Below are 24,361 nucleotides of genomic sequence, written 5' to 3'. Positions count from 1 at the left end.
CATCAGGGTATGTGACTAAATGCTAGGAGATGACACAAGGCTGCCTGCAGCACCCCAACCGTGCAGCAGGGTCCTGGGGAGTCCCTGTCTGGGGCTGTGACCTCCCTGATGCCATTTCTGGAGCCAGACCTTTGTTTGACTGGCTTAGTATCACATGGCTGGGCTAAAGCATGGGGAAAGCCATGTGGAAAATGCCACATTGGCTTGCATTAGAAGTGCAATGAAAAATAACGTGGAAGATTCTGTGCTGTAGAACTCCCTTGCTTGCCTTTAATCACACAATTCAGGGTGCAGAAGGCTCTGTGTGAAGGTGATTTCTGAACCCCTACCTGGGGTGACACCCCAGTCGCCCCACCTTAGAGCACAAAGAGGTTGTGCTCTTCTCAAGCCTAATTGATCATGCAATTATCTCAGGACAGGGTTCTACTCCTTTGGCAAGGCAGCCTTCTAAAAGCTGTCATTTGATAAAGTCAAGCTTCATGTGGAGAAGGTAAATTGCTGGTGTGAAAAATCATTCATTCCCAGAGAAATCACTGGCAGTTGGAGGAGGAGGTGGAGGTTTCAATTTGCACCTTGTCAGAAAGATTTTAATTCAACCCTGACACATCCCTGACCAGTTCACAGGAAACTCCTTGGCTGCTGGACCCACAGCGGGGCAGCCCTGAAGGCAGGGAAGATCTGAGCCCGTTGAAGTGTTAGGCTGGTTCCTAGCTGAGAGATTCAAGGGTCTCTGTGCTCCCTGACATCTCTCCAAGGTGGGAAGGTGAACAGAGCCTTGATGACTCAGCAGGAGAGGCTGAAGTCAGCTGAAAACTGATTGCCGTCCAAAAAGCCTGGAACAAGCTCTTAAAACAGATGCACCTGGGATGGAGGTGAGTATCTGTATCAGCAGACATTCCTCCAGCCCCTCAGGAGGTGTCTGTAGGATGAGTTTTCCATGGCCAATTTCAAGGCAGCCCATGGCCCAGCAGTTAAAGGTGCTATGAAGCACAGAGCTGTGTAAGCCACTGGCTGAGGGGTGACGAGGCTGAGGTCTGGGGTACCTATAGGCACCCACTGTCATCCTGGGAATTTACAGTTAGGGCAAACCTGGATCTCTGGGTGAGAGTGGTGCTAAAAAGACCCTGGTTCAACCTCCCTTGAAACTGCACTGCTCCTATGGGTGGTGGTTACAAGGAATGCCAAGAAATTCCTTTCTAGGGCTAGCCTAGATCCACAGCTGGGTAGGACCTCCAGAGATTGTCTCCAAAATCCCTACCCTCTTGCAGCATCTTGCATTGTGTAGGAAAACCTGAGCCTCACACAACCTACAAGAAACCTTGGTTTTCCCATGCTGACACGTAAATAGCACTGAAAAGCAGGATGGAGCAGCAGCAGGCCCTGACTCACGTGCACTGTCTCTGCAAGGAAGATCTGGAATGTTTTCCCTGAACTCTCCTGGCAGATATGCCCAGCAGGAAAGAGGAACAAGTGCTAGCCTGGACAACAGACCACAGCCCTGCCCTTGAGCGTCCTCCCAGGTGAACAACCCTGAGGCTGGGTTGATGGGGAAACAAGCCCATGGAGGACAGGTGATGGGGTCCTCAACAGGTTCTGCATAGGAAGGTTTTCGGAAGGGCCAGTTCTGAATGACATGTCTTGTGCAGTTTGTGAATGCTCAATCCCTGGCAGTGTTCAGGGCCAGGTCTGACAGGACTTCGAGCATCCTGGTCTAGTGGAAGGTGTCCTTGCCCATGGCAGGGGGTTGGAACAGGGTGAGCTTTAGGGTCCCTTCCAACCCAAACCAGGCTGGGATTCTGTGATTCTATGAACATGGGAGTGGAGGCTGTTGTATCCCCAAATGTGGAAAACATGAATCAAAGCAGTACCAAAGAAGTACAGGGGTAGGAACAGTGGTAGGATGAGCTTGCCTGGCTTGGAGGCAAGTTGGTATCAGCCCTTGCTCTAGGGGCAGGCTGGGGCCCTCTGTCATTGCTGGACAAGCTGTCCCAGTTCAGGACACAGACTTGCTTCATACCTTGGGAGCTCTAGGCTCCTTTAGAAACTTGGGCACTATTAGAAGGGTGGTGGGCAAACCTCCTCATACTAGCTGCCTTGAAAAGCTGGTGGCCTCTGACAATGCAGGATCACAGCCAGGGCAGAGGGGGCGCAGAAGATGAGGGTCCTGCATCTTCCCCACTGTGGCACCAGCTCTCTCCAACCACCCCCATGGTGGTGTTCAGCCACTGGTTTTGCCTCACCCAAACAGCCACCCCACAAACCTCCTGCTCTAGGCAACAAGCTGCCACCCCAGCATCAATATGTGGGGGATTAACACTGCTCCAGTCACGGCCTCCACTCCCGAGTGGTACACCACGTATGACACCACAGCTATCACCATCCTCACCCTCTGGCACCACCCATGGCCCTGCTGTGGAGACCCTGATTACACAGGTACATCTTATCCTGGCACCACCTGAGGCCCTTGACCATGACCACCCCATGCTCAGGGGAACCTTCACCCTCATGCTCTATGAGGAACCCCAGGTATCTTGTCATCCTTAATCTTGTTTCTGGATGCTCTCAGCTCCTTTGGCCTACATGCCCCTTCTCTCCAGACTCCCTAGTCCTCTTGGCCATAATTACTCAGTTCTAAGTAGCACAGGTCCCTCCTTGTCATAGAATCCCCCCTAATCATCACCTTCCCCTGCTTTTGGGGACTCCTAGACCCTCTGGCCATGGCCCCATACCTGGGTCTCCCCAGGGGTTCCACTGTCCCCTGCTCCTGGGACTCCATGACCACAGGGACCCCCCTGGACCCATTGCCCATCACGGTCCAGTGCTGGGACCTCCCCCCCCCATCACTACATCTCCTGTTTACCTGCCCCCCAGCACTCCCTCTCCCATGGTCCCCCCCCACCCCAGCGCTCCATCTCCTGTGTCCCCCCCTAACGCTCCATCTTCCGTTTACGCCCCCAGTGGTGTTTCCTGTGAACTTCCCTAGCACTCCATATCCTACTACATCTCCTACGTACCCCCCATCTCTTTATCTTTCGTGTACCCCCCCCCCCCCCCCCGTCAGTGTTCCATCGCCCGTGTCTCTCCCCAGCGCTCCGTCTCTCTTGTAGGCTTCCCCCCCCCCCAGCAATCCATCACCCATTACAACGCCCCAGCGCTCCCTCTCCCGTTTAATGCCCCCATTCCAGGGCCGGGCTCATTGTCCTCCTGGCATTCCCCCGTTCCCGGCCCCGTTCCCACCCTCCGGCCCCGACGAGGGGAGGAACCGGCCCGGCGGCGCTGTGCCCAGCCTCGCCCGAGCGCCGCCCTGCGCGCCCCGCACCGGCACCGGCTCCGCTCGCTGCCGCCCGCCGGCTCCCGCCGCCCGGGATGAAGGTTCTCCGGCACAAGATCGAGCTGTTGACAGGTAGCGGCGCGGCGCGGCCGTGCTGGGGGAACGCGGCTTCCTGGGGTCCGGGAGGTGCAGGGCTGCAGCGGGGGAAGCCCAGCCCGGGGCGGGGGAGAGGGGGACACGGAGCAGGCAGCCTCTCGGCACGGGGGCCCGCCAAGCAAACGGCCGGGGGGTGGGTTGTGGGGGGCGTGTGGGGCTGCTGGAGCACCCCTGCGGCCCCGCGCAAGGGGCCGCGGTTCCCCTTAGCCCCCGCCTCCCCCAGAGCCCCTGCTGCTGCTCGCCATGCCCGCGGTGCTCAGACCCCACCGGTGGCACCGGATGTCCCCGGCTGGGTCCTGCCCACTCCCGCGCCCCCTGCATTGGGCTAGTTTGGGGGGGGGGGGGGGGTTGTGCGCGAGTGCAGACCTATGTCCCTGCCATGGGGGCAGAGCAAGCGGGGGGTGTTCATCCTGCACCCCGGCTCCAACCAGGCACGTTACCCGGTGTTAAACCCTTCCCGTGGCCTCGTCATAATGATGATTAATAATAATAATAAAACAACAACAACAACAGTGTATTTCCTTGCTGTAAACTGGTTCTCCTCCAATAAGCTGTGGAATCCTGGGGAAGGTAAGCCAATGTGGCTGTTTCCATCCAGGTCTATATATGCAGTGCCAGGGCCCCCACAAGGCAAAGTTCTTGTCCCAGACAGAGCACTGGGTTTGGGACTTGTTTGGGATTAGGGAGGAGGTGTGTCCCAACTGTGCCAAGGAAATGGTGGCATCACAGTGGGAAGGCAGAGTGGGAACAGAGATGGGCACTCTTGAAGCAGCACCCTGGGGATGGGTTGCACCCATGGGACTCTGTGATGTACCGATCCCTGCCCCACTCCCACTCTCAGTGCCAAGCCCATCCACCCTGTGCTGAGGATGCTGGTTGGTGCAGGGCTCTGCCACGTCCCTTGTGAGGCAGTTCTGCCCCTGCCATCAGCAAGGTCATGGGGCCTTTCCTCATGGCTGGCCACCCTCCCTCCCTCCCATATTAGCTGGAGGCTTTAATTACAAAAGGCACTCACCATACACTAAGTGCTGTTCCCAGCCGTGCCAGGGGCTGCGGGCACACGGTGGGTTCCCGCGCTCAGCGTGGGACGCTCCTGCTCACTTCCAGACCTGCTACTGGTGAGGCTGATTTTCTTCCCATTGTTTAACCCTGGGATGGTGTCCCAGGGCATTTGGGGCTGTCGGTCGGTGGCTTTGCCGGGCTGCATCATCCGGGCTGTGCTGGTGGGCTGCAGGCGAGGGCTGTCCCTTTGCACAAAGCCATCTGCCCAACAGCAGTCCAGCCTAGAGCAGCGTGTCGCTGGCTGGTGCCCCTCCATGGGGCTGTTGACACCTCTCCCCACCAGGGTGTTGTGCAGTGGAGCCCTCAGTGCAGGGGGTGACGTGGACACCCCCAGTGCTGGGTGCCCTGAGTCTCCATGGAGGCTTTGCAGTAGTGTTTCTTCCTCCAAACAGTTGTGGTTTGTTGGGTGGCTCCCAAGGACCAAAGTGCCATGTGTGCAGAGAGCAGGCAGGTGGCACAGCCTGCTTAGGTTTTGAATGGAAAACCCAGCTGAATGAGCAAATCTGGCTTTGGAGGGGAGCTTATGGCCAGCTTCAGTATTCCTGGTGGCATTGCAATGCTGGTGGCATTGCCTGGCCTTTGCACATAGCTCACCCACAATGACCCAGGTTTGCATGTGGGTAAAGGTGGAGTGGGCTTGGCCAAGGCTGTGGATGGAGCAGGGTCTGTGCCTGCTGCGGTGCTAGCACAGCCCCATTCCATCCCCGGTGTCTCTGGGGACATTGCAGAGGGTCAGCAGCCGTGCAGGAGCGATAGGGCTGGTGCTGGCCCATTCAGAGCAGCAGTTGTCCAAAGGCTTGGCCTTGGGGAAGGGGTGGAAACAGAGGCAGCGAAGGCAAAAACCTGAGGTCCAGATCCTGCCTGAGCACAAACAACCCCCTTGAACTAGGACATGCCAGTTACCCACCCCATCTGTACAGGGGAGCATGTCACCCTCTGTGTGGAGCCAGCTGCTAGGAGCACAGGCATCCCCTTGCTCTTTTCTGCTTTTCTAAGCTGGGTTTGTGCCCGAGGGTGTTTTGGAAATGTTGGTGCTGGGGGTACAAAGTCCCTGGTCAGCAGCATCTGCTGAGAGGCAGCACCATGGTGAAGTCTATCCCTGCAAGCTCTGGGATGAGCTGCCCACTGGCCAGCACCTGATTCCCAGGAAGGGAGAAGAATTTGAGGGTAAAGGCTTCACATTTGTTTTTCTCCACCATTGCAATACAAACTTCAGGCTGCCTCTCTGCTCCCCTGCTGCTTGAAGCATCCCTCTGCCTCCCAGCACAGCTGAGAAACATCATCACTCACCCTGGCTGTGCAGGGAGAGCTCCCTCTGTCCCACTCGTATATGGCTGCAGCCTAAACCCAGTCAAAACGCTGGATTTTCTCTCTCCAAGTGATGCTGGAAGGTGAGGTGGGAATTGGGATGTTCTTGCCGTGAATTGAGTTCTTAAACGGCGCCCACCATGGGTAGACCAGGTTGGTCTCCCAGTTTGCCTAGGACTGTGCCCTGGAGATTGGTCTGACCTTAACTGGAAGAACTGGACCTCTAGGGACTGCCTGCCCTGTGCCTGCTCCCAGCTCCCAGCAGAGGGGCTCGCTGCAGCCCATGGGCAAGCTGTATCACCAAGTCCCCGTGGTAGATGCTTGGAGTGAAGCTGATTTGGATCCTCTACCTATGAGCAGGGAGACCTGGGATGTTACAGGGGATGGGGTGAAGGGGCTGGAAGCAGAACCTGCCCTGACACCTCCACTGCAGGGCTGCTGCTGCAGGAGATGACCATGGCAGGGCTGCATGAGCTGCGCTTCACTGAGGAGAAGCCACTGCTGCGGAGCCAGGACACAGAGCTGGTGAGTCTGGTGCAGATGCTGAAGTGAGAACTTGGGGAGGTGTGTGCATGCTGGTATGGGGTGCCTGTGTGGCATTCAGTGTACGTGTGTGCAGATGTGTGCTGATATTGCAGGTGTGTGGGTGAGCACAGGTTCTGGTATGGTGTGATCACAGAATCGCAGACTGGTTTGGGTTGGAAGGGACCTTAAAGCTCACCCAGTTCCAACCCCTTGCCACAGGCAGGGACACCTTCCACTAGAGCAGGTTGCTCCAAGCCCCGTCCAGCCTGGCCTTGAGCACTGCCAGGGATGGGGCAGCCACAGCTTCTCTGGGTAACCTGTGCCAGGGCCTCACCACCCTCACAATAAAGAACTTCTTTCTTGTATCTAACCTTAATCTTCCCTGTTTCAGTTTAAACCCATCACCCCTTGTCCTGTTGCTGCAGTCCCTGATGAAGAGTCCCTCCCCAGCATCCTTGTAGGCCCCCTTCAGATACTGGAAGGCTGCTATGAGGTCTCCACACAGCTTCCCTTCTCCACGCTGAACAGCCCCAACTTTCTCAGCCTGTCTTCATATGGGAGGTGCTCCAGCCCCTGATCATCCTTGTGGCCTCCTCTGGACTTGCTCCAACAGCTCCATGTCCTCCTTATACTGAGAACACCAGAACTGCACACAGTACTCCAAGTGGGGTCTTCCCAGAGAGGAGCAGAGAGGGAGAATCCCCTCCATCGTGCTGGTGCTCCTGCTCTGGGGATGCAGACCAGCACATGGCAGGGTTCTGGACTGCAAGTGCACACTGCTAGATATTGTACGTGCATGCAGATGTTGCACATACATGCTAATACACACACTGGCAGGTAGCGTGTGTGTGTGTATATCGTAGATGTGCATGTGTGTGTGCACACGTGTGTGCATTGTGTCCCCCTGTAGCCAGCGCTTCCCTGGGAGCGGGTGCTCATTTAGCTAGGGGTCATCATGAGTTGGTTGGAAGGAGGGAGGATGTCTCTGTCCCTAATGGCTCCTTCTCTCCCCAGGACAACCCGGATGTCTTCCTCTCTGCAGAGGACACGGACTGGAAGGTAGGACCAGCCACAGGGGGTGTGTCCACCTTGGGTCCTGTGGGGGACAGCAGCCTGAGGCTGGGGAAGGCTGCAGGGTGCTGAACAGAGCCAGCGGTGCTGCTGTCCCCCCTTCCCATGAGGACACAGTTCCTGGGCAGTGTCTGTACATGAGGCTGCACGTCTATTGCATATGCCAGCAGGAAGGGATGGTGCCAGGCGTCTCTGTGCTGGCACTGAATGCGGCTGCGGGCACTTGGCAAAGGGCCGGGGACAAAATCTCTTTAAAAGAGTCGATTTCTTCTCAGGAGGGCTGAGCTGCTTTTCCAGCCCCTCCACCATTGCCATGGCAATGGTTTCCTAGGCAATGCCAGCCTCTGTCTTACATAAGGATGTTTGAAAGCCTTTCTTTTTTGGAGGCTTCAGCATTGCCCCCTCTTTTGGAGAGCAGGGCCCCTCCACTCCCTGGCTGGAGCCTGCTCACCTTGTATTTCCATTTCACCTCTCTGTAGGAGACCCATGAGATGGCGTCGGGGCTTGTGGGGCTCAGCTTGTGTGGGCTTCTGCTTTGGTGGGATTTACCATCACACCCAAGCTCATCCTGCACTGGGCTTCCTCCAGAGACCAGGGTGCTGGTAGATAGGGAGGGAGGGCAGTGAGGCTGCCACACCACAGCTAGCTGCCTGTCCCTCTCCCAAAGCATGTCCCCTTCCCAGGGGGCACCAGTGACCGGCTTCAGGTTCTGTGTTGCTGCTTTGCCAGTGGCTGGGACCACCAGAAGGGTGGGCTTGAATGGTGCCATCTGAGCCAGGTCTGGCACTGGAACACCAGCACTTGCAAGGCTGAAATGAATCAGGATTTCGTTCATCCTGGGAGAGGAGCAGGGAAGCACAGGTCCCTCTTTTGACACACTCAAAGTGGTGCCAAGGCTTTTGGGGCTGACCTGCTCAGTCTCCATCATCCATGTGGGTGGGGAGCAAGGAATTCCATCAGGGTGCTGGGCTAGTGATTTGCAGAGTGGGAGACTTCAGTGTCTCTATTGGAGGCCACAGAATTATTAAAAGGTGGCATTGGCAGAAAAGAAATTCCAGCGTTCCCAGCAGCCCTAGAGCTGGGGAGATGCTGGGGCTGGGAGTGACAAGCTGTGTGGGTCTGGGCTGCTCCTTGCTCTGCCTGCTCAGGGTTCTTGTTGACTGCTGGAGGGGAAATGAACCCTGCTGGTGTCAGTGACTTGAGGGCGAAGAGATGAGGAACGCAGCATGGGCACCAGTACGGCCCTCACTTGTCTGTGCCAGGGCAGGGCTTGATTGGCCTGCAGGGGATGTTAAGGAGCAACAACTCCCCCAGGACAACCTTTGCATGCCAGTATTTCAGGGAGTGGCCCACAGTGACAGCTGACCCATGTCCCTGCTGGTGCCTATTGTAATGGGACCAGACAGTAGATACCCCAGCGGTGCACCTTGGTACCTAGAGAATGATGTAGGCAAGGATCAAAGCAGCATTCCTGAGCCAGCCAGGCCCTGAGCCCTCCTGGTTCCCCTCCAAGAGCCTCATGGTGGGATGGGATGAGCTCCCCAGGTTGTGCAGGGGCAACGTCCCCTTACCTCCCACCCCGGCACTTTTCCCTTGCCTCCTTGGGGTATTTAGTCCAGCCCCAGATGAACTCTTGGCTGTCCCTCTGCTCCTCACCAGAGCCATTACTGCTCCCTTGCCAAGATGGTCTGGCCTATGAGGGCACTAAGGGAGAGCAGGGGTCCCCCATTCCCACACCAGCCATAGTAAAGCCCTTGGGGCTGCTGGAATAAGCGAAGTTGTTGGAATGCAGGTGGCAGGAGCCCCTGCCCTGGGACCTGGTGGCCCTGCCCATGCGGAAGGTCTGGGCCACCCACCAGCGGATGGGCTTGTAGCCAGTGGGGTGGCAATGCCATTCAGTGCCATTCAAGTGGAGTCAGCCTTGCTCAGCCCTCCCGTGTCCCTGCAGCCCTTCTGCATTCATGTTTTGCTTTGCCTCAGCTTTTCCACCCTTTCTGCCTCTATTTTGCTACCATCTGTCTTTTCTTGCCTGCTCATGCCCCTCTGCAGCTCTAGCTTTTCCCTGAAGGCTGTGGCTGCTTGTACCCTTTGACTCCACAGGCAGCAGAAATTCCACCTGGACCCATGAACAGCTTTGTACCTGTGCCAGCACCCCCTGGAAGCTGGGCTTACCCCTTGCATGGTCCTTCTTTAACAGAGATGGAGCTTGGACTTGGCTCTGAGCAACCTGCAGGACAAAGCAGTGCAGAGGAAAGCTTCTTTGGGGCAGGCAAGGTGGATGCCATCCCTCTGCCCATCTGCCCATCCTTTCTCCAGCATCCAGACCCCCTGACTTGTTTGTAGGACACCGCATTCGGTGTCTCCCCACAAACTCTTGAGTGATCATTTGCCCAGGTCAGGGAGAGGGCTCTCCTCAAGGAAAAGGGACTCATCCCTGTTGTTAGACATTGGAGACTCCATGAGAACAAGCCTGCTGGGTGAACCTGAGCTCATGGGTCTGCCATGGGGAGAGGCCTGTACACGTGCTGGCGGTGGCAGCTGGATCCATGGCTGTGGTGTGTACAGGCCATGGTGGAAGTGAGCCATGGCCAGGATGGGCCATGATGCATGATGCAGAGGTGGTGACATGCTCCAGCATGGTGCATCCCTGCAGTGGGCAGGGAGGCTGGAGGGTCCCCACTGAATGCTGTCGTGGTCCAGCACCACCCAGGGCTCTTCAGCCCCTTTGAGGGACCATGGCACTCTTTCTCCATCCATGGTTGCCCAGCTTCATGCTGGAGTGGCTCTGGAGGTGGCTGTGCTGAGCTGGACTGGGCAGGAGCAGGCAGGATAAAGGGGATGTCACCTGGAGGCTGCCCATCGTGGGGCATGAGGCCACTCATGGGTGTGAGCTGCAGGGAACCCTCACTGGGATCAGGGCAGAAAATATCTGCCTGTACGCATGTGCACACAGGAATACACACGTGTGCGTGTGCATACACAGCACGTGTCAGACAGGATCTGATCCCTCAGAGCTTCTGGGTTGTCTTTCCTCCTGCTTTATTTACCTGCCACTCATGATGGCCAGACTGGGACTAAACCCTGTGCAACCCCTGCTTGCCAGTGTCCCACAGCTGGCAGGATGGCTGTGCTGCTGGATAAGGAGACACGTATCTGGGCAGTGTTCACATGTGTGTGCCCCCCTGTGCTCATGTGCACAAGGTTCTTCATCTGTGCAGATCATTGTGCATTCATGGGCATGAGTGATAGCCATGGCATACATGGGAAGCACAAAGGAGAAGGATGCAGTGGGTATGCTCCTTATGTGCATATGACCATGCACATACATGTACAGGAACATGGACCAACACAGACACATAGGGGCCAGCCCCCATGTGTGGGTATGCACAAGCATTTTGTGGGGTTGTGTGTGCTCCAGCATGGCTCGTTCTCTTTATTCTCCCAAAGTTTCCATACACAGAAATGAGAGGGGGACATGACAAAGTGTGTCCTGTGTTGGTGCCTGTTCCTGTGCGTGCGTGTGCGTGGTCACACGCATCTGCAGCGCATGCCTGATGTGATGTTCTCCTGTGTGTTTAGCGAGTGCCCATGTCTGTGAGTGTCTTTGGGGGTGATTCCTGACGTGTGTGCGCTGGTGCAGGCTGCAGGTGCAGCATGATTCTGCATGTTTGCATGTGGCTGGAGCCACACGCTTGCGCTGTGTGCCCAGGCACCCTGGCCTGTCCTGCTGTGCTCGAAGAGGGAAGATGGAGCAGGTTCTGCATGGCGCCAGGCAGTTTTTCTTTCATAAACAAGGATATTTGGGGCCAATTGGAGCATGAATAATTCCACTGGCAGCCAATGGCTGAGTGCTGGCTCCATTGCAGCACTCCTGCAATGGAGCCCAGCCTGTGTCGAGGGGGAAGGGAGGCAGAGGCAGGGCTTAGCGCAGGGCTGGGGCTCCACTATAAAGCCAGGCGAGGGGCTGAGCCAGCACAGAGCTCTGCTTCACCCAGCCCACTGCACTGCTGTGCTCTGCACCGGGACCTGCTCTTGGTCTACCCTGCCTGAGCATCCTCTTCCTCTCGGGTCCTCACCATGCCTGAGTGCTGGGATGGGGTAGGTACCACCGCTCCGTGCTCGCTGCCCTCCCTTCGCTGAGTTTTGCCTCGGGTACCTCCCCTCCTTGCTGAGGCTGAACCTTTGGTCCCAGCAGCGCTGGACGTGGGGCAGGCAGGGGTTGGCGAGTGGGAACCTGGTGCTGGGGAGCTTTTTCTTCTTGCAGCCCCGCTGCCGCATCTCTGTTGTGCCACAGGCTTCAGGGACGCAGTGTCCTTGAGCACGTCCTCCCAGGCCCAGCCAAGATGCTGCAACCTGGCTGAGTGTGGCTGCAGAGGCTGCTGATGGGGTGATGGGTGGCACGTTGCCCCTTCCCCACCCCAGATCTGCAGAGGGAGAGGGTCTCCTGCTGTTTCGAAGCAACATCTTGGATGCTTTCTGGTCTCTGCAGTGATGGCAACAGGCTAGTGCAGAGGAGGCTGAGCACTGCAGCAGTAAGTGGGTGACCTGGACAGGGCTGGGTGCCTGAGGTACCTATGGGTGCTGTGACACCCCCCTCCATCTCACCCCACTTTTGCTAGGGCCATGGGTTGTCAGTGCCCTCCACTCCTTGCTGCCTGCGTCCCCTGCATCCCTGTCCTTCCCTCCCCTCCACCCGGCCCCAGTGAGCATCCCTGCGGCAAAGGGCAGGGCTGTGGTACCCAGGAATGCTGCAGAGGCTGCATCATGAGCAGGGATGTGCCTGGCTTGGGGCAGGGGGAACGTGAGGTGCTGGGGAAGGAGCCGCACCTTGGGCACATGATTTTGGGGTGGGAATGCAGCCTGAGCTATTGGAGCTGTGACAGGGACCATGAGCATGATGATGGCAAAGAGGCAGCAGCCCTGTGCCCAGGATCAGACTACATGGATGTCTCCTGCTCTGTGACCTTGGGCCAGGCCCTTCCTCTGCCTCAGTTTCCCCACCCATTTGTGCAGGGGGATATCCTTGCTCATTGCCTGCTGCCTGATACAGCCCTTGGAAGTGGAGGGTCTGCTGTGGGTGAGGGCTACAGTCTGGGTGGCCTTGGGGAGCAGAGTGTTGTCTCTTCAGAGCGCTTGTGCTGCCTTCAGGCACTGCATTCCCTCGAGGACAGCAGATCTCAGCGAGGGGAGGCACTGCAGTGAGGAGACCGTGTCCTCAGGAGTTCCTCCCCCCTCAGGCCTGTGTCCTTCAGAGTCCTTGACAGGACATAACCCATGGGAGCATCCATGTACTTGCTCCCCTCCTGCCAGCCCATCCAAGGGGCTGCCAGTTCCTGCAGTGAGAACTGTGCCAGCAGCCCCTGCCTAGCCCATGATGTTCCTGCGCACACCAGATTCTAGCTTCAAGGTCATTGGCTGGCAAGGATGGGCATCTAGAGGGGACCCTGGTCCCTTATCCCCAGGCAGCATTTGGGCTCGCAGCCTCAGTTTCCCTTGCTGGCTAGGGATGATGGCTGTGAGGCCTCCCAGCCAGGGAAACTGAATCACAGAGCAGCCCTGATCTCTATGGGGGCACAGCCACGACACACCGGTGAGGATTTAAGTTATCTTTAGCTGTGATTTTGGGGTTGGGCTGCTGCATTTCCCAGGGCAATGTCCGGGGTCCAACCTCTGCCTGTTTGTCCCAGGCACAACGAATCCAGGCCAACTGGGCCGTGCTGCCATCTCCACCCTGTTGCGAAACTCCCTCAGTCTGAAGCCCTTGAAGATCTCCTGTCCCATGCTGTGGTCTACCTGTCCCGTTCCATGATCCTCATCTCTGCCTTGGATCATCCATCCACCCCATTCCACCCCAAACCTCTATCACTTGATCCCATCCTATGATCCCATCCCATGATGCACCATTTTCCTAAATCCCATTATCTTATCCCAAGTCCTCCCTTTCCTTCCCTGCGATTTACCTACCTTCTGCTACCGCAGGGATGCCCAAAGCTGGGCTTCTCAGGTTGGCTTCTTGTCTTTCCCACGTGCTTCCACGGGACCCAGCTGCCCAGAGAAGCACTGGTGAGGGTGTCGTGGGGCAGGCAGACACCACCACATCTCTTCTCTTCCCCCAGGAGCATGACATTGAGACCCCCTATGGGCTGCTGCACGTGGTCATCCGGGGCTCTCCCAAGGGGAATCGCCCAGCTGTCCTGACATACCACGACGTGGGCCTCAACCGTGAGTCCTTGGGCCATGGGGTACAGGGGCAAAGGGAAGGAAGCCTGGGGCTGCACTGAGTGCAGGACATCAGCCATAGCCCCAGCTCGGCTCCTTTGCCTCCTCCCATGAACAATTCCCAGGCTGCATTGTGTATCCCCAGGTATCTGAAAGCACCAGATGCTTAGCACAACTCAAAGCCCAGGCCAGGAGTGTTTGGCCACACTGCTGCACCTGGCTACACCAGGAGGGATGGGACACAGGGGATGCTGGATGGGTCCGCATGCCTGTTGGAGGGCTAATGGATATGGGAACAGTAGGAAAGGAGGGACCTGAGCTGGGGCTCTGGATGTGGGGATTCTGTGTTATCTGGTTTAGACTGGATGTTAGGAACAGTTTCTCCCCGAAAGGGTGCTCAGGCATTGGAACAGGCTGCCCAGGGCAGCGGTGGAGTCACCATCACTGGAAGTATTCACACACAGTGTAGATGAGGCCCTCAGTGGCATGGTTCAGTCATGCTGAACCATGTCACTAAGTGCTGGGGAACAGTTGGATGTGGTGATCTTAAAGGTCTTTTCCAACCTGGCTGATTCTGCGATTCTGTGATTGGATCTGCAGCCCAGACCATGGGCTGTGTCCCTGAGCTGAGCTGGGTTGGCCAGTGCCCTGTGTAGGGAGGAGCACCTCCCGCGCCATGGAGCTGAGGCTGAGTCACCATGGGTGGAAACGAGCACTCTCACTTCCAGTGATCATGTTGGCTGCAATGGCCCTTACAACGTGCCTCACCCCGACCTTTTAATTGGGGTGTCCTGGCACCAGTGCCATGGGGCAGAACCCCTCCAAGCCCTAGCAATGGCTGTATCCCGCTGGATACAAGCAGGAAGATTTGCATCCATTTCTCAAATCCCATGTTTTCTTGAGGCCCTGCTGAGGATTTTGGATAGGGCTGATAACACCCCAGGCTGCTGATCCTGCTACCCAGGGTTTTGCAGCTCAGGGCTTTGCAGCCCCCAGTCACATCTCTCCAAGCTGACAAGGCTCATCCCAAACTCCTCATTCTCCTGGCTGTGTCCATCCATCATCATGCCCCCCAACACCAGCAGGGATACAGGCCTGGGCAGCAGTGGCTGTGGGGATGAGGAGCCTGACAGGAAAGGGATTGGAGGACTTTGGTGACATGTCACCTTGTTGAAGGACAGTGGGAGGGTAGGTAACATCTCTCCATGCTCTCTGGCCCCTGTGCCAGGGTGTCTAGTGTCTGATCCCTGCCTGCCCTTTGACAGACAAGCTTTGCTTCAACACCTTCTTCAACTATGAGGACATGCAGGAGATCACAAAGCACTTTGTGGTGTGCCACGTGGACGCGCCAGGCCAGCAGACAGGAGCCTCGCAGTTCCCTCAGGGGTAGGTGCCAGCTTCAGGGGCTCGCTCTGCCCACACATTGTCACCCCCCTGCTCCCCAGGATGTCACCCTCCTGCCCGTGGGCTGCTGGTGCCTGAGCAGTCGTGCCCTGCCTGCAGGTCTCTAAACCATGTCAAAGCTCAGGGCAGCCAAACGCCATGGTTTGTGGGTGGGTGACAGTTCCTTGCCTACTGCAGGCAGCCCTGTCCCAGCCTTCCCATTCTGCATCCCGTAACATCATACTATGCCCCCCTGTGCTGCAGGTACCAGTACCCATCCATGGACCAGCTGGCTGCCATGCTCCCCAGTGTGGTGCAGCATTTTGGGTAAGTCACCTCCCCCCCACACTGCCAGCTGGGGTTGCTGGGCAGGGAGAGGGGCAGTGGCAGTGGTTTGAGGCTGGGAAGGTGTCCCAGTAAGCTGCCATCCTGCATGTGTCCTTGTGCTGCGGGTGGAGGCGTGCCCCAGGGAACCCGTGCTGGAGCCCACTGGCCCCTCATATGCGCCTCTCCCCTTTCCAGGTTCAAGTACGTGATTGGGATCGGTGTTGGGGCAGGAGCCTACGTGCTGGCCAAGTTTGCGGTGAGCTGAGGCTGAGCTGGGCTGGCCCTGTGTTGCCCGTGGCTGCTGTCAGCCCAGGGCATGGGGAAGAGCAGGAGCTGACACCCTTGGGCAGGCTGTTCCTGGAGAAAGGGGGGCCACGACAGCAGTGCCATGGCCATGGTGGCTGGGTCTTGCCACAGGTCTCCATTGTCCCCAGTGCAGTGGGCAGTGGCACTGGTGGGGGCTGCCTTGGGCACATCTCCCCTCCCTGCTGAGTGCTGCCCCTCTTGGTCACTGCAGCTCATCTTCCCTGACCTGGTTGAAGGACTGGTCCTCATGAACATTGATCCCAACGGCAAAGGCTGGATTGACTGGGCAGCTGCCAAGGTGGGCAGAGCCCTGACCCCACTCCCTGGGGAAGGAGCCAGCCAAGTGATGCTGTAACTCCCTGTGCTCCCTCCACAGCTCTCTGGCCTCACCAGCACGCTGCCAGACACTGTTCTGTCACACCTCTTCAGCCAGGTAAGGGATCCTGATGCATCCTGATGCATCCCATCACCAGCCCCTCACCCTGTATCCCTGTGGGCTGTGCCCTGCCATGTGCCACTGGACCTGCCCCATATCCACAGGGATGGGGTTAGTCAAGCCCTGCCTTTATCCTTCCTGCCTGATCTGGGGCTTAGCCTTGACAAGTGTTCCACTCATGTCTGCATCCTGCCTGCAGCTCCAGCATGCCGAGCTGCATGGCCCAGCATCCTCCTTCCCTGCCCCACTGTCTAGCATGGCATGGGCGGGCTGGGGAGAGCAAGGGTGTCTGTGTGGCACCAGGCAGTGCCTGCCCTGATCTCTGTGCCTGCCCTGATCCCCATCCCTGCCCTGATCCCTATCCCTGCTGGCACAGGAAGAGCTGATGAACAACACGGAGCTGGTCCAGAGCTACCGGCAGCAGATTGGCAGCGTGGTGAACCAGTTCAACCTCCAGCTCTTCCTCAACATGTACAACAGGTGAGTGCCTTGGGCTGCTCCCATCTGCATCAGGGTGAGAGGCTGCAGTGCTGGTGAGAGCCCTGGCCCTGATGGGTGCAGAGCTGGCTACTGGTGCTGGCCAGGGATGCGGGAATGATGTTACCTGTGCCAGAGCCTTGCCATGTCCCACAGCCCACAGCTGTGGATGCATGCCCTCAGGCCTCCTCCTGCATCCGGTGCAGAAGGGGAAGGGGGCAGAGGTCCTGTCTCATTGTGCAGGGGTTGGGAGCCATGTTACTGCACTGGATGCTGTATCCTGCTCAGGTCATGGTGGAGATGGCTGTGGGGTTCTCCATTCACAGCATGCCAGGGCAGTGGGGCTGGGTGCTGCTTCCCAGGGCTGGCAGTGCCACAGCTCTTGTGCTATGGCATCAGTGGCAGCACTGGCCCATGGGCTCACACTTGCCCTCCTCCTCCATCAGCCGCAGGGATCTGGACATCAACCGGCCTGGGACTGTGCCCAACGCCAAGACGCTGCGGTAGGAGTTGCATCAGTATGGCATGGGGGGTCCCGGGGCAGTGGAGTCCTTTCAGGCTAAGCCCTGACCATGACTTTTCCTCCTCTCATTTCCAGCTGCCCTGTGATGCTGGTGGTCGGAGACAACGCACCTGCTGAAGAAGGGGTGGTGAGTGATGGGATAGCGCCTGCAGGGTGGTAATGCCCATCACTACATGGGTGCACACACATGTGCTGCCTGCTCAGACACGCGCGTGCTCCTGTGTGCAGGACCATGCTCATGTGCAAACCCACCTGCTCATGTGTGCATCTGCCCGGTGACACAGCTGGAAACCTTCGCTTCCTCAGGTGCCCAGATGCACTCACAGTATGCACATGTGGATGTGTTGGCACACATCCCTTGGCCACAGTCACTCAAAGAGCTGCTGGCACAGGCATGTGCTTGCACACACCCATGTGGCTGTCCACGCTTGCACAGTCAGCCTCGGGTACTGTGCAGGTGACCACATTTGTATGTAATGTGTAACTGCATGCACAACCCCTTCAGCATGTGTACCTCTGCGCTTGTTGTACACACGTGTGACACTCAGGATGCCTGGCAGGAGGAAGGTCCCCTCTGTCCCATGACTGCGGGCTCAGGACTTGCCTCCCTGTCTCCACCTACCTGCGATGGGATGTTCCACTGCAGTGCCATGTGCCAGGGGCACTACTCACAGGCAACTTCTGCCTGGCTCAGGGCACCCCAGCGTGCTGATACCACCCCTCTTGTCCGCAGGTGGAGTGTAACTCCAAGCTGGATCCCACCAACACCACCTTCCTGAAGGTAGGCCGGTGGCAGGGGCAGCCGGAAAGTCACTGCTGCCCATCAAGTACCCATTCCCCACAGTTGCAAGGTGTCTCCATCTCCCCATTCCAGGTCCATCCTGGCCGTGGGGCTGGAGGGTGTAGGGAGAGCAGGGTGGCCCCCAGCAGTGCCATCCTGGGTACCAGGGGACAGGGTGGGTGGCAAAGCTTGCTCCTAGACTAAGCAGGACCTTCTCTCTGCAGATGGCTGACTCTGGTGGGCTGCCCCAGGTCACACAGGTGAGCCCGTGTGTCCCCAGACTGGGTATACTTGGCCTGAGACATGCCCTGGTGCTGTCCCTCACCTCTGCTCTCTCCTGCAGCCCGGCAAGCTGACCGAGGCCTTCAAGTACTTCCTCCAGGGCATGGGCTACAGTGAGTGCTGGGCTGGGCATGGGGCTGGAGTGTGTCCGTGTGTGTGTGCTGACCTGGCTGTAGTAGAGGAGCCTGGTACCCTGGTGTATCTGTCCTGAGGGAGAGCTGCACATGTGTTTGTGGTGTATTTTCCATGTGTTCACAGGGATGTGGGGTGTACAGGCTCTGTGCGCACACAGACGTGTGTACAAGGGCTCTGTGTGTACGTAAGTGTGTGGACAGCACCTCTGTGTATGCATGCACACGTAAGTGTGTGTGAGCACGCACAAGAAGGGGATGTGTGTGCACATAAATACACACAGAGTCCATGTGCACAAGTCTGTGTGCACACAGGTGTGTGTAAGTCCATGAAGACGCGTGTATGTATGCGGTGTGCAGGTCTGTGTGCTCATGCACGTGTGTGTGCGCAGGTCTGTGTGCATACGCTGAAGGTCCACGTATACACGTGTGTGTGCAGGCGTGCAGGTCCGTGAGCATGCACACGTGGGGCTGGGGGGGCTCCTGGCTGATGGTATCTCTCTCCCCTCCCTGCCCCTCTCACACCCTGCCGCTGCCAGTTGCCCACCTGAAGGATCGGCGGCTGAGTGGAGGCTCAGGTACTGCTCAGTGCCTGCTGCTGCATGGTGCCGCCTGGCCTGTGCCCTCAAGCTGCCTGGGCACCTTTGGGAGCAGCCTGGGTGCTGGAATGGCCCTTCCCAGCCAGATGCCCTCTGTCTTGCCCCGCTTTGCCCAAGATGAGCCCCCCTGACCCAGGGTTGGGGGCTGAGAAATGAGATTCGGAGACACTCCCCACCAAGTGGGCAAGTCTTGGCAGTGCCCAGTGTGCCCTCCTCCAGCCAGGCAGCCACTGTGCCCACTGGGCATCCTGGCTGCAGGAGGGTTGGCACTGTCCCTGCACACTCTGGTGAGCCCAAAGCGCATCCAGCTCACTCCTTACCCAGAGCATGGCAACCAGGGTCCCCACTGCCTCATGCCCAGTGGTCACATTCCCAGGAGACGTTCCCAGCGTGCAGCCTGTCCAGAGACCCCTGTCCCTGCCCTGCTGTCCTTTGCCAGTCTGGAGCTTGCTTGTGTTGTCGTAACACCGCATGCTGCAAGCTTGTGCCCGGTGTCATTCGCCCTGGGGAGCGGGACCTGTGGCTTTGCTTGTGTGAGCCGCTGTCGGCTCAGATCCTCGGTTTTGGAGGGAACTGAGCAGCCCATTCATGTCTGTGTGCCCGTGCAGTGCCATCCGCCAGCATGACCCGGCTGGCGCGTTCCCGCACGGCCTCCCTCACCAGCGCCAGCTCAGTGGATGGCACCCGTCCGCGTGTCTGCACCCACTCGGAGAGCACCGAGGCCATGGGGCAGATCAACCACACCATGGAGGTATCCTGCTGAGGTCCACGCCTGCTGCAGACATCTTCTCCAGAGCCATCTCCTATCCATCAGCATCCCACCAGCACCTGCCTGCCCTGTGAACATCCTCCACCAGGGCCCTTGCTCCTTCGGGGTCAATTTGTCTTCCTGGCCATTGGCCTCATCCCCTTGTCTGGTATCAGAAAAGGAGAGGGGTTTTGCGTCCCAGCCTCCAGCTCCTGGCTCCGTCCAGCAGTCACCATGGTTCTGCATTGGTCCTCACCCTCCCCAGCATTGGCCTGGCCCTGGCTTGGGAGGGTGGGTGGCAGTGGGGACAGGATGGGGGGAGCAGGGGCGATGTGGTGAGGTTTGGATAGGATGGCAGGATGGGATGGGACAGCAGGACATGGACAGGACACAGGAGGTAGGTTATTGCCCCAATATCAACTGGTATCTGCCCAAGCCAGAAGGAAGATGGGGAGAGGGAGTGGTGCTCACTGGGGGAGGCCACTGGGCCCTTCCCAGGAATGCAGCTCCCATTTTCCTCACCAGTCCTCCCTGAGGAGAGCTGGCACAGGATCCCCAGCACACCCAGGACCTGCTGCCCTGGAGCTGGCCTGGCATTGTGAGAAATCACACCCCAAACTGTCCCCGTGCCCTGGTCATGCACCCTGAGGGTTGCCCTGGAGCAGTGGGCTCAGCCCTGCTCCAGAAGCCTCCCACCTCCTCCAGAGGCAGGAGGGTGGCATGGGGGGAGGTCCCCCTGCCTCTGCCTATGCTCTTGCCCGTGGTGGCACTTCCTTGGTTCCTTGTTGCAAGGACAATCGCCGCCTGCCACCACCACCACCCTGCGGTTGGGGATAAAGGGGAGCTCTGTGCCCTGACTAGCTCAGGCCCTGCCACAGTGGCTCTTCCACTAACAGCTCTTAGTCAGAGGCCACCAGCTTTGGGACGCGACATGGCAAATCCCTCTCCAGTTTCACCACGGCCTGTGCGTGTCACTGCAGTGGAGCCATGAGCAATAAGATGAGACACTCTCACCCCCCTCTGCAATGTTGGGACCCGTCAGCACTCTCTGCCCCACAGGGTGCATCACTGCAGGATGCTGGCAGTGTGACCATGGATGCGGGGAGCTTGTGAGTGGCTGGCTTTGCACACAGAGCTAGCCAGACCCATCATGGCTACCCCTGACCCCAACACCCCTCCAGTATCTTGCCTGCGCACTGAGTGGGGCATCTCTCAAGGGCTTGGCTCTCCCCGAGCTGTGGGGCCCATCCAGCCACTGGTTCCAGTGGATCCAGTCTGTCCTAGGCATGGAGAGTTGTGTCACTGCATAAACCACCGGGCCTCTGTTGCCATCCCTGCCCTCCCCTGTGCAGAACCTGGGTCCTCCCTCCCCGGGAACAGTGGCAAATGGCTGCTCAAGCCTTCCTGGTGATTTGCAGGGACTCACTGGGTGCCACCATTGGGGTGAGCAGAACCAACCCCCAAAGTAACTGCCCCCAGGCCCCATCCCCACTCTGCAGAGAAGGGCATGGGGCTCCCAGCACACATATGAGAGCTTTTGGCCGTAAGACCCATGCCCTGATCCTCCCCTATCAAATAGCCACCCCAAAACACCAGTGTCCCCATCTGTCCCCCACTTGGTTCTGCCATGCGCTTCCTTCTCAGTGTGACTCTGAAAGCTGCGTAGCTCCTTTTTACTGTAGATACTGCTGTGATCTCGTCTTCTCAGCGTGTCCTTCCAGATGATATATATAAAGATACCTATATACATTATACATATAAGGGTTGGTGCAGTCCTTGACCTTCCTGGGTTTGTCCACCCTTGCATTCTTGTCTCAGCAGTGCCGTGTGGTTCCCCTGGAGGTGGTCTGGCTGTGCTTGCCTTCAGTTCCTCACCCTGGTTTTGTTGGTCAGTTTGGTTTTCCCTGTTGGTTTGTTCTTTTGGGTTTTGTTGGTTTTCCCTATTTTCCCCAGTCACAGTGGAATTTAACGCATTTTCCTGAGTGCAACTTGGGCTTGTCATCAAGGCCACAGCACTCACGAGACAGCAGTATGTAAACCAGATTAACTAACTTGTTGCTGTAGAAAGGATTTACTATGTTGGAAAACAACAACCAAGCAGCTAATAAAGATGTTAAGAACCTGCTGTGCTCTTTCCAACATGCTGCAGGGAAACAGTTCTGAGCTCATCCTGGGCCTGTCTGCAGAGATCTGCTGGGCAAGGAGGACAATGGGGACACCATGGCCACAAACCCTATCAGGGGCTGCACTGCTGGGGGAGAGAGACCAGAGTGCCCATGGAGGGGAGTCATGGGGTGCTTTGGCATCAGGGCAGCCACAGGTAGAATGCTGCATATGCTGGGAATGTATGGAGACTAGAAAGCTGCCACTTGTGGCCCACAGAGATTGGATTCAAGTGGTGCCCAATGGAGAAGGCAAGACCTTTGGCTGCACAACTCTGGCAGGGGATGAGCAGTGTCCTTGAGAGATCCAGCCTCCCTGTCCTCTTCCAGCATTGTAGGCTCCTGTCTGTGCCCCCATCAAGGTTTGAATGTCCCAAGCCACAACCCTTTCCAAGTGCAGGAAGATCTCCTTGGGAAAGATCCCCTTCTGTTGTGGTTTAACCCCAGCTAGCAGCTAATCACCACACTCACTGCTACCCCTTCCCCACTCCTAGCAGGATGGGGACAAGAACTGGCAGAATGTGAAACCTGCAGGTTGAGATAAGAACAGTTTAATAATTTAAAGTAAAATGTAATGATAACAGAAATTTTATCAACAATAACAATGTTGATGATAATAATGGGTGACAAAAAAAAAAAAAACAAAACAAAACAGAAATGGAAACTCAGAAAATCCAAGTGATGCACAGCACAGTTGCCCACCACCCGCTGACTGACCCTCAGCAGCAGTCCGTGCCTCCCAGACAACTCTCCTCAGTTTCTGTCCTGAGCATGATGCTCTGCGGTGTGGAATACCCCTCTGGGTGGTTTGGGTCAGGTGCCCCTCCTCACTGGCAGAGCAGGAGACTGAAAAATCCTTGATCAGGTAAGTGCTACTGAGCAATAACTAAACCCTCAGTGCATTACCAGTGTTATTCTCAAGCTAAAGGTAATGTGTACTGCCTCTCTGGGAGCGCTCTCAGAGCCCCACACTGAACAGAGCGTCTAGCTCCTGGTCCCACACCTCAGGTCCCAGGACAGAAAGCTGGTGCTGGGCATCACCTACACATAGTGAGCTCTGGAACACCCAACAAGGGGATCTGCACTTCCTTAGCCACCTGCATTCTAACTCTGTGGCAGCAATTCAGGCCACCCAGAGATGGAGCTGAAGACCGGCCTCCCCAGTGTTCCCACGGTACACTGTGCTCCATAGGGACATCACGAGGCCGCTCCTTGCTCTACCCACTCCAAAGCCAAGGTCTCCAACAGTTCCAGCCCAACCCACTCTCACAAACTGCTGCTTTAGAGCAAACAGCTCCAATCTCCAGTCCTGCTCCAGCAGGAGGCACACCCTGAGCTCCAGCAGCATGGACCATCAGGGTGATCATTTTGCTGTCTATATTTAACTCATGGAGCTTTGTTTGACCAGGAATAACTTCACTGGCTTCTTTCAAGAGCTTAAACAGCTCAGGATTTAACTAATAAGGTAAAAGGGAGTGAAAAGCAATGTGCAGCATCAGAGTCTTCAAGCAGCAGCAGCTGCTCAAAGAAGAGACACCTAAACTGAGAGGCAACGAGTCCCTCCTCACTCCATGCCAGAGACATCCAAGACCCTGCTGCTGTTCTGGGATGGGTTTTAGCTCTCTAAACCTATGTATCTGTATGAAGGGTTGGCCTTTGACTTCCCCCTCCTCACACCCTTCCCAAATTGGGTTTCCAGCTCAATCAGCTGAACCATCTGACCCCAAATCCAACTTTGTTGGTATAAGCCAACCACAAAACCCTAATCCTGGGGCAGAGTAAGCCAAAGCAGAGCTGCTGGATAAGACAAGGAAAATCACCACTCACAGTGGCAACTACTGAAGTATCCCTGGAGTTATGAGGGCAGTGCAGCACATTTGCCACAACCCACCCTTAAAAAAAAATATTCGTATAACAAACAGAGAAGATGAGGGAAAGGTAAACACACAAGAAGGGACTGGCTGGGTTGGGTGTGTACCCGAGCAAACACACACCCTGTCCCAAGAGCCACTTTCTCTGCTGCCCATGCACAGCAATCCCCACAGAATCCTTTGCATTTGAGGCAGGTGGTTTCCACCCCAAATCCCTCCCACATCTCCCACTGAATCCTCAGTAGAGCAAGCTCAATCCCCATGGCAACAGCTGCTCCTCTCCAGGCTTACTATAACCACAGCTCTCACCTGAAACTCATCGTCCTGCTTGGGTCAGCCCTGTGCTGGGCTGTCCCGAGGGGATGCTCTGGCTCTGCTCCATGAGCTGAGCTCTCAGGCAGTGACCAGGGAGGACACAATCTTTCCCAGGCAAAGCTGTGGACTGGAGCAGCACAAGGCACCCAGCACAGTGAGAGCAAGACACAGCCCAGGGAGCACGTATAGGCAACGCTAGAGGGGGCACGGCCGTGCCAGCAGACTCCTGCAGACCTTCGCCTGGCAAAGACTGGGAAAGCCCCAGCTCTGCCCAAACAGCAGCGATACAGGAAGAACCCCAGGCACACCCAATGCCCGGGGGTGAAGCAGCCGCTTCCCATCCCCACAGCCGGAACCGCGCACGGGATAAGCTTGGGAGACCTCAGGGAGAGGTGGGATGGCCCGAGG

At 57.2% G+C, this 24,361-nt stretch overlaps 1 protein-coding gene across 2 annotated transcripts; it reads left to right on the top strand.

Annotated features, from left to right (window-relative positions):
• The first annotated feature begins 3,226 nt into the window (after positions 1 to 3,226).
• Positions 3,227 to 21,730, top strand: NDRG4 (NDRG family member 4). Of its 2 annotated transcripts, none has more exons than XM_065662592.1 (16): positions 3,227 to 3,403; positions 6,231 to 6,322; positions 7,337 to 7,381; positions 13,510 to 13,615; positions 14,878 to 14,998; positions 15,260 to 15,322; positions 15,518 to 15,578; positions 15,840 to 15,926; positions 16,005 to 16,061; positions 16,441 to 16,544; positions 16,988 to 17,044; positions 17,140 to 17,191; positions 17,798 to 17,845; positions 18,070 to 18,105; positions 18,189 to 18,240; positions 19,466 to 21,730. In XM_065662592.1, exons 1-16 carry the CDS (start codon positions 3,367 to 3,369, stop codon positions 19,618 to 19,620), a joined length of 1,173 nt encoding a protein of 390 aa, XP_065518664.1. In that variant the 5' UTR covers positions 3,227 to 3,366; the 3' UTR covers positions 19,621 to 21,730. The 2 variants fall into 2 exon arrangements, with proteins under 2 accessions (XP_065518664.1, XP_065518666.1); XM_065662594.1 differs by lacking the exon at positions 3,227 to 3,403 and adding an exon at positions 5,836 to 5,880.
• The last annotated feature ends 2,631 nt before the right edge of the window (positions 21,731 to 24,361 follow it).

Source organism: Lathamus discolor, chromosome Z (assembly GCF_037157495.1).
Source record: "Lathamus discolor isolate bLatDis1 chromosome Z, bLatDis1.hap1, whole genome shotgun sequence".
Classification (NCBI taxonomy): Eukaryota; Metazoa; Chordata; class Aves; order Psittaciformes; family Psittacidae; genus Lathamus; species Lathamus discolor.
The sequence above is the reverse complement of the archived record's forward strand: the minus strand, read 5'-3'. Positions and strand labels throughout refer to the sequence as shown.

Bases quoted from the DNA above. Each gene is read 5' to 3' on its own strand.
- NDRG4 (XM_065662592.1), top strand. From the start codon at position 3,367: ATGAAGGTTCTCCGGCACAAGATCGAGCTGTTGACAG. The intron at 14,999-15,259 runs GTAGGTGCCAGC...CCTGTGCTGCAG, and splicing joins GCCTCGCAGTTCCCTCAGGG to GTACCAGTACCCATCCATGG. The intron at 18,106-18,188 runs GTGAGCCCGTGT...TCTCTCCTGCAG, and splicing joins GGCTGCCCCAGGTCACACAG to CCCGGCAAGCTGACCGAGGC.